Source organism: Mus pahari, chromosome 3 (genome assembly GCF_900095145.1).
Source record: "Mus pahari chromosome 3, PAHARI_EIJ_v1.1, whole genome shotgun sequence".
NCBI lineage: Eukaryota > Metazoa > Chordata > Mammalia > Rodentia > Muridae > Mus > Mus pahari.
In genome coordinates this window covers 6,245,386-6,255,178 of record NC_034592.1, presented here as the reverse complement: position 1 = coordinate 6,255,178, position 9,793 = coordinate 6,245,386, and the positions used below count along the sequence as shown (strand labels likewise).

General features: G+C 42.6%; 1 protein-coding gene across 1 annotated transcript in view; it reads right to left on the bottom strand.

The window, feature by feature from the left end:
• Positions 1-9,793, bottom strand: part of Spag6 (sperm associated antigen 6) — a 48,078-nt gene that overhangs the window by 29,274 nt on the left and 9,011 nt on the right. The window contains exons 3-4 of the mRNA XM_021194582.1: positions 8,809-8,975; positions 5,127-5,310 (exon numbers count right to left, since the gene is read on the bottom strand). Coding sequence (XP_021050241.1) covers positions 5,127-5,310; positions 8,809-8,975 — 351 coding nt within the window. The remainder of the gene's footprint in view (positions 1-5,126; positions 5,311-8,808; positions 8,976-9,793) is intronic.

The following is a 9,793-nucleotide window of genomic DNA, read 5'->3' as shown; positions in this document are numbered from 1 at the left end:
AGAAGTGGGAGTGGGTGGGTAGGGGAGCAGGGCAGGGGGAGTGTATAGGGAACTTTCAGGATAGCATTTGAAATGTAAATAAAGAAAATATCTAAAGAGAGAGAGAGAGAGAGAGAGAGAGAGAGAGAGAGAGAGAGAGAGAGAGAGAGAGAGAGAGAGAGAGAGAGAGAACTACCATATGACTCAGCAATTTAATTCCTGGGCATGTGCCCAAGAATACATACCCTACCAGAAGGATATTTACACCCCCATATGTATGGCCACTTTCCTCTCTGTAGCAAGGGATTATAATATATGATGGAATAGTACTTAGCTCTAGAGAAAAATTAATTTTAAAAAATTGCAGGAAAATGGACTTTTATAATATTAAGTGAGGTCAGATAATCTCAGAAATAAAAAAATTGTACTCCTTCATATATGGGACCCAGGTATGTGTGTAGATAAATGTGTACCTGGTGCCACATAACATGTAGAAAGGGGAAAAGAAAGGCTAAACATGCGACGAGGAAGAGCTATGTGTGCACTGGACGGGAGTTTGGGGAAAGGATCCAAAGCTAATCACTTTCTAATTCTGTCTCATCACAGATTTGTTTGTTTGCAGTGGTAGGTACATGCAGAAGATGTATTCAGTACTCAAACTGTAAGTTTAATGTGAAATTCCAGGGCTTCCATTCCATGGTACAGTTAGAATGTCTGTTCTAACTGTACCAAAGTCCAAAAGTAGAATAGACTTAAGCCTGGTTAATTCTGACGAATGATGCTTTCCTTTATTTGGAAGATAATGTTTGTAAATACTGTTTATGATTAAAATATTTTAAAGATGTGGAAATGCACACTGCAGTCCCCCCGAGTTTTTCATGAGTTCCATGATGAGGATGCCACTAAGCAAGCCATATAGCCACTATTACAGGCTGAGGGACTCGGAACCTCATAGGCCCAGTGACTCAGGTCGCCAAGGTTAAATAATTACACTTCGTTGTTCTACACACTAAATTCTTTTTGTAATAAAAAAGTCAGATTGTATTGACTGAATGCTTAGCAACAACAGGAAAATCACAGTGAACTTCTTAGCTACTGATGACGGGCAAAATCACTGCCCTGGGAAACATGGTTCCAAGTAGAATAATATCTTAACACATTTGGCCTCTACGCCGAGAACACATTCAAGAGACATTTGTTTTCCCTTTTCCCCTTTCCCTAGCACCTGGGTCATTGGAAAGCAATTTCGAAAATAAGTGTCAAGGTCAAATAGATATACAATATTATGATCTTGTAATATATATGTGTGTGTGTGTGTGTGTATTATATATAAATGAATAACATATCACATCTTGAGATAAAACCCGAAATGTCTGCAGTCACCAGCGGAGAGCCTTCTCCAGGGCTGGCCTTGTGCTGCTGAGATGGGAGATTCACTCTGCTGCCCGGGCTGATGTCTAGCTCTAGGATGCTCTCACCTTGCCTCCCCGATACCTGGGACAGTAGACGTGGCCTCTAATAGGACAACGTGGCTAACACTTGTCTCTAATACTGATCATCAAAACTTGCACTTTTAAGAGTTAATTACTTTGAAACTTGGTAATTAGATTTTAGTTAGTTTCATCATAAATAAATATGTGAGGTTTAAAACTGATTATCGCTTCCTAGGCCATTCTATCTTCTCCATGTCACTGACAGCAAACGACCTTGTGGTGTCCACAGCCCTAAGCCAGGCCCAGGCCGAAGTGGCTCCTTCTTATGGCTGAAAGCTAAAGAGGAAAAGTGGGCACATGTGTGGAAACCAGCCCTGGCAATTAGAGGCAGATGTGCCTGCCATCATGGGGAGCTTGAAGTATCCTGGACATCCTCTTCCTTACACAGAGGCGGGCCTGAGAAGCTATTGGTTGTCCACGAGTCCCATCGGAAGCTGCAGATGACCAGCAGTGCCCCTCTGGCCATTCCATCACACCTTCCTCAGCTGGACTCTGGCCCAGATTCATGCATGAGTTGTAGAATATCTGATCAAATGGATTCCTCTGTTAGACTAAGTCAACCAAAGCTTACCACATAAAGACAGCCTGATTTTTAACTAAAGCGCTCAACATTTAAAACTTATTTTTGAGCCTAGCTATAGAGAGGTTCCCCTCAAAACATCAAGTCACTTCTGGCCTTTGCCTCAGTCTGCACTTCTAATTAGGCCACCTGAGGCCCTGAGGCTGCAACCTGGGGTGCTCATGAGGCATCTCTTGTGCCTGCTTGTCCCATTGCCCAGGGGCTACAGTCCTGCTGCCCTTTCTTCCTAATCCTTCATGCCTCTGCTCAGGAACTTTTGTCTCCAAAAGCAGATGAGGCCCTGAAAATTGTAACAGACTTGTTAGCTAACCAGTTTGTAACTGACCAATTAGCAGAGTAGGAAAGACTAACAAGGAAAGAAGGAAGAAGGGACAGTTCTGGGGGTGGGGGTGGGGCAGAAAAAAGCCACCCTCAGGCCGTCAACCTTCCTCTTGCCCTTAAGTAAGGTAAAACTCCCCTGGCATTTCACTTGAGGTCTAAAACATTTTAAAACCTTCTCCTGCCTTAGCATAAATGTCAAGAAGAGAACAATGAATGGATGTTCCCAAGTGATCTCAGTATGTTCCACCTTGAGGAAAACACTGAGGGCAAATACTCCACTGTCGTTGATTTTGTTGTGACGGGTGACTTCTATGTGAACGGACAGCAGTTCCCTTTACTTCTGAGAATTCGGCAGCGATCTCTCTGGGGAGCTCCTAGACCTGAGACCTCTACAGTGAAATATTATATGGGAATTCCACATAGGATCCAAGCCATCGAAACAAAGTGGAGTGTGATCACTCAGTCGGGTCCTACGTATGAAGCACGGTAACATCTCTCAGACTGGGCAATCAAGGGAGATTGACAGGACATCCCTGACATCTCCCCACCAGTGTGTCTGTGTGGTCATTCCGCAGAGCTCTGTGAACTACTCAGACTCAGCATAGTGTGGAACATGTCCCCTGACTCATCAGAACCTACTTAACCCAATTGTGAAGTTTTCGTCTTCTGATTGGAAACACTGAGTTCTCCCAATACATTATATGACAAGCTAACAACTTCCAAACTCCAGAGACAATGGGATGGAAATTAATACAAACTTTTCTAAATATAAGGGTTTTCTTTCTCAGCTTACTTTCCTGCTGTTCTATTTCTATCCAGTCCCCATTAAGAACCAAACATAATCTGAGAGAGGGCCTCTGCCTGCTTCTGTGGGTTTCCTTCAGCATCGTCAGGGAGTGAGCGGACCAGCTGTGTGGTACCTAAGCTAGTGGACTTGGGAGTACACAGATGTGGATTCTCACACCTCCCTTCGCATCACCCCAGCCCTCTTCTCTAAGTCAGCTTTTCTCAAGTAGAGAAAGAAGCAGCTAAGGGCAGCTACAGTCAAAAGGAGACAATGCATCACAGTGACTCCACACAGAGAAGCTGCTGTTCTTTGTACACACTGGAAAATCTAGAAGCAAAAAGACATCTTTAATTCTACCAGCTTAGTAATGCGACATGCATTTCATAGTCTACATCCATAGGAAGGCTTACTTTACAGTATTGGAACTGTATTATGCAACTTTCTCCGTTTTAGTTTTTTTTTTTTTTTTTATCTTTTTAAAATTTAATTAAATTATTTTTTTTTTACTTATTCACTTCACATCCTTCTCACTGCCACCGTTTATTATACTCACTTTTCGGAATTACCTTGTAGGGACCCTAGCTACTTTTTGCTTTGTGGCATGAGATTTTATTAAGTGGATTAATATAATTTAGCCATTCAGGTTTTGTGAAATATTTAAGACAGTTTGGTACTATAAATAATGTTATAATAACACTTCCACAGATACAGCTTTTTCCTTCCTTAATACTATTTCCTCAGGACCAGCTTCCCAAGGAGGTGTTTGGGGTAAGCCTCTCCTGGACTGCCACTAATTTTGACAAACTGCTTTCCATCAGTTTATGTAATTTGGACTTCCTCCCCCAGTGTAATAAATTTCATTTCATTTTTTTTCTCTTTTAAAGATGCAATCCTACTATGCAGTACAGGCTGGCCTCAGTAGCTGGGCCTATGGGCACATAGCACCACACTTGGCTAAAGTCATGAGTGTTATGGTGTTTTTTCCGATAGTAAATACTATGGACAACTTGCATTCACCAGGTATGTGACAAGCACCGACAAGCGCTCTCTGTGGTTTCACGACCCTTATAACAAACCTCAGGACTGTCAGCTACCCTTTGTTCAGATGAGGATGTGGCTGAGGGCACACAGCAGCTGAGCACAGTGCATGTCCTGGAATTCAGATCCTACCATGTGGCTGTCCTGCCCTGCTCAGCCTGCAGGATGCCGATTCCTAGCAACACTGATTATTTTCATAAGCCATTTCGCACTTATTCTTTAGCATCCACAGAGAGATGGAGTGGGTCCATCCCTCACCGCCCCCGCCCCCCCCCCCGTGCCATATCATTTCTCAATCGTGTGTCTGTAGTCTTCTCCCAGGAGAGCCCCGTCTTGTCTTGTTGACCACACCAGGATTTTAGTTTTGAGAAGAGAGTTGCCCTTATTTTCTTCCTCCTCCTTCCTGCTAACACAGGGTAATAAAACATTTTCTACAACTGTATATCATCTTACTGCATCATTCATCCATGTGATTTGGCTCCTTGGTTGGCTTGAAATGTCATGTCGTGAATGACAATGAGCTCAGAGCATGACAAACCAGTAACAATCTCTGACAGGTTAGTAAGAATATATTTATCTGGTTGGTTTGTTTGGTTTTGTAACAGTGTCTGGCTGTGTAACCCAGGCTTGTTGAACTCACTTTAAGCTTTCTGCCTCTGCTTCTTGAATACTGGGCTTACAGGCATGCACCATTGCTACTGGCTGCCAATCTCACTCTGCCATTCCACCCATCTCCTTCAGATTCCCTTCTGCTAGGACTCAAATGTAGAAGTGTTTTGGAATTATGTGATTCAAAACAGTGTGGTTATCCTTCAAGACAGCTCTCCCCTAATGTCCAGCAACACCTTTAAAACTCCATCAATGAAGAAGCAAACTGTTCTTTTCCAGTACAGTTAAACTTGAGTCTGTCTTCAAGCACACCCAGTACCTGCATTGTGCCTTGCAATATATGCAAGTGCCCAGGCTGCAGCCTCCTTGACTCCAGGGTCAAAATCTTCCAAGCAGGTCACCAGTGAGTCCAGGGCACCACAGTCAACTGTGGCCTGCGCCAGCTGAGGAGAGTGTTTACCAACTGCTCGCAGCACAAACGCAGCCGCCTTCTTGTAGACGCACTACAGGGAAAAGAGAACAAACCCAGAATCTAAAATAGCCTGAAAGCAACACAAAAATGGCATTGATGGAAAGCATACCTTCCTCTGAACGCAGACAGTGGGAACTGTCTGGGGATACGCTGATTCTTTATCGCTCCCATTGTGGCTGTTTAGTAACTAACCTAGAAGCAAGGTAAGTTTCAAATTGTGCTAAAAATGTTTTACTTTTATCCATGTATTTGGAAATTATATAAAATCAAATATAAACATGGAACTTTCTGCAAATTCATAAAATAATTGGATTCTCTATATCTGCCTGATACTGTAAGGTACTGTTTGACTCAGGGGAACTCTGGAATGTTAGCATATTAACCATCTCTGTTGACTGACCACCTCTTTTCTGTTATTTTCCCTCAGCCTCTCAGTATGACAGACTTTCCTGACCTCAGTGAACCACACTGAATAGCAGCTATGCTCTGATATATACCTAGAAATCATATTAAGGTAAAACATTCACAACATTTCTAAACTCCTGGTTAAAAAAAATAAAACAAAAGGATATGTTATTTTTCTATTCTAGAAAAGGCTTTTCAAAAGATAAAAACAAGCCACCTATTGTATGACTTGTGGATGCTGTTCCTATATATAGTATGCTCAATATATAAATTTCATTTGGTTAAAGAATAAAAAAATGAAAGTGAAATACAAGAGTAACATGTTTCTCTCTTCATGGTGCTAAACAAATATACAGGAAATATTTAGCTACAACACAATTGTTATATGACTATTATAATATAGAGATGATCTCATAATTCTTGGCTAGTTTTGGTGCTTGTTTAAGATAAGGTCTCACTGTGTGTGTTGGGCTGACCCTGAATGTATCACATGGCCCATACTGGTCTTGAACTCACAGAGATCTGCCTGCCTCTATATATTGATTGCTGACATTAAAGGCATACACCACCACATTCAGCTGATCTCACAGTCCTCATTAATAAAACTCAATTAGTCTCCTACTTGATATTATCAGTTTTGGTTTTTTATATTAACTACTGTCTAAGTTGCTTTTCTACTGCTGTGAGGAGATACCATATCCAAGGCAGCAGGTGGTAGGCATGGCTGAGGAGCAGCAACTGAGAGCTTATATCTGATCCACAACCAAGAGACAGAGAGAAAGGTAACGGGAATGGCTAGCATGGTATCTTAGGGTTTTACTGATGTGAACAGACATCATGACCAAGGCAACTTTTATAAGGACAACATTTCATTGGGGCTGGCTTGCAGGTTCAGAGGTTCTGTCCATTATCATCAAGACAGGAGCATGGCAGCATCCAGGCAGGCATGGTGCAGGAGGAGCTGAGAGTTCTACATCTTCATCTGAAGGCTGCTAGCAGAAACTGGCTTCCAGGCAGCTAGGATGAGGATCTTAAAGCCCACACCCACAGTGACACACCCACTCCAGCAGGGCCACAACTTCTAATTGTGCTACTCCCCGGGCTGAGCATATACAAATCATCACACAGGGGCTTTTGAAACCCCAAAGCTCACCTCCAGTGACACACCTCCTCAACAAGACAACACCTCCTAATTCTTCTCAGTTTCCCCAGCTGGGATCAAGCGCTCACATATATGAGCCTATTAAGGCCATCATCATTCATCACCATACTAGGAAGGACCAGCCAACTCTAGCACCTTCTCTAAAAGGTTTCTAGTCACTTAGACTAAAAACACAAACGATAAAAATTATAAGAGACAGTAAACACTCTAAGTGTATTTTAACATGCTATATCTTAAAGGGGGACACGTGTCAATGTAAAGAATATGCTATGCTAATACTGGCTGGGCGCTTTAATGTGACATATTTCCTTACTTTCTTAAATCATATCTATATTCATATAAATTATACCATACAGTCTTTCGTGTCTAGCACTGTTCATTATGCACAATGATTTAAAGTTCATTCACATGGCATTTATCAGTATCCCGGTCCTTTCTGTGACAGAGTAACAGTCCATTGTATGGGATGCATGTTGTTTTCTTATCATTGATCTGTTGGTAGACTTGGTTTGCTCTCTCACCCCATGCTGTATGCCACACTGCTCTGAACATTTGTTTATGACTTTTGTGAGTGTCATGCTTAGTTCTTTCAGATGCTAGAACTGCTCACTTGTATCACAAACATGGAGCCTGCTGCACACCTGCTGGATGCACACCTGCCAGATGCACACCTCCTGTTGGATGCACTCCTCCTGTTGGATGCACTCCTCCTGTTGGATGCACACCTGCCGGATGCACACCTGCCCGATGCACACCTGCCCGATGCACACCTGCTGGATTACTTCTCATGGCTGTTGTTGCTGTTCTCCATCCCCTCTGGCAGTTGCTGAGAGTCCCTGCTTCTTTACATCATCACCTCGTTTTCCTTAAGGATATCTATTATGTTCAAGGTCCTGGTAAGTGTGCAGAGACATTACTTCATGCCTTTGATTTGCACCTGTTACTGAAACACAAGTTTCTCTTGTGTTTTTCACCATTTGGAGATAGATGTTCTTTTAGGGAATATCTATTCAAGTTCTTTGCCATTCAGTTTTTATTTATCTTTTTATTATATAAGTAGGAATCTAGTCTTAAGAAAGGTGCATACCTGCATTAGGATTTGCTAAGAGGGGGATGGGTAGTCTAAAACCCTACTTACAGACACCAAATAGTTAACTCATTAGAAACATATCTAACACCAAAGTTCTCCGCCCCCCTCTCTCTCTCTCTCTGTGTGTGTGTGTGTGTGTGTGTGTGTGTAGACTAGAGACCAACTTTAGGGCTCATCCTCAGGAAAGCCTTCTGCTTGAGACATTGTCTTTCTTTGGCCTAGATCATCTATGGTAGACCATCTGACCCGTGAACCCCAGAGGCCCTCATGTTCCTGCCTTGCACCCCAGGGCTGAGATTAGAAGTATATACCACTCTGCCTGCCATTTTTACCTGGATTTGGGGAACTGAACACAGGTTCTGGTGTTTATGGGGTAGCACTGTAAGGACTATCTCTCTAAACCCTCTCCCCCTGGAGAGTTCTTTAAGAAGTGCTAGAATGCTTGTTTCCTTAGAAACGTGCTTGATCAAACTTTCACTTCACCACAGGATCTTTCTCCAGGCTGGCTCTTACTCTCACCTGCATGTGAGGTCTGCTGAAAGCAGCTATGTTCTCATCAGGGTATTGTCCTCTTCTGAGGTAGATCTAGAACTTTGAAGTGTAAAGAAACACTGTGTGTGTGTTTATTCTCTGAACTTTTTGCATGGTCCTCTTAAATTAGCAGTAGTAGTAATAATAATAATAATAATAATAATAATAATAATAATGCCTTTAAGTCCCAAAGCAAAATTCCCTAAAGATATTCTCATGCACATATAGGGATCCAAGGTTCTACTAGCATTCTGGGATTCTAATGCCTTCCAGTTTACAACTGTGCCAAAGCTATCAATTTGTAAAATCTAAGACAAAAAATGTTTTTGAAAAAGTCTTACATTCTGCTCTGCCAAGGAATACACAAGCTGTGGAAGAATGTCACCCTTCACGACTGCTTCTGCTAAGTCATCATTGTAGTTGGCCAGCCTCCCCAGAGCCAAGGCAGCGGTCTGCTGAATGCTTGGAACCACGTCCAGAAGAAGAGGCCGCAGCAAAGACATTATACCTGAGTTAAAGGGTAAGAAATAGAACTCAGCCAAATTTTACTTTAAAAAGCAAAACATGTGATTCAGCACATATTCAGTCAGAAAATGAGGTTTAAAAATAAGCAAAAAATTAGTAAAACAAGTAAATAGAACAATTGAGAGTTAGGCATAATGATACATGCCTGCAATGCCCTGCTTTCAGGGGCTGAGGCAAAGGAATCATGAGTTCAAATCTCTTGTACTCTCTCTCTCTCTTAAACATGCACATGTGTGCGCGCGCGCGTACACACACACACACACACACACACACACACACACACACAAAGTACCCACTGAAAACTAACTGACATCTGATGGTCAAGACACAAAATCACACAAGCCGCCGAAATGACTAACACATGCAGAGGGACCCAGCTCTGGAGTTGGGTGAGAACTCACAATCTCCTCAGCAGGTAAACACCTGTGCTGTCATCAGGAGGAATGCAGAGAAAGGCTAGAGTATCGGAGGCAAAGCCCAGCCCCCATGCCTGCCACCTTTGCCAGTCCTGTCTCTCAAGGACCATCCCAGATCCTTTGTCTGGTCTTTTCTACATTTTCTTACAGAAATTTTTCAGTTTCTCTCTCAAACTTGAGGGAGCTAGGAGAGCAACTGTGTGCCAGCCAGTGCTCATACTCATAAGAGGCACAATTAGCTCTATAGTGGCTTCTAATTTTAGTTTCTTTAAAAAAAAAAATAAAGAGCTGGGCATGGTGGTGCACACCTTTAATCCCAGCACTTGGGAGGCAGAGGCAGGCGGATTTCTGAGTTCGAGGCCAGCCTGGTCTACAGAGTGAGTTC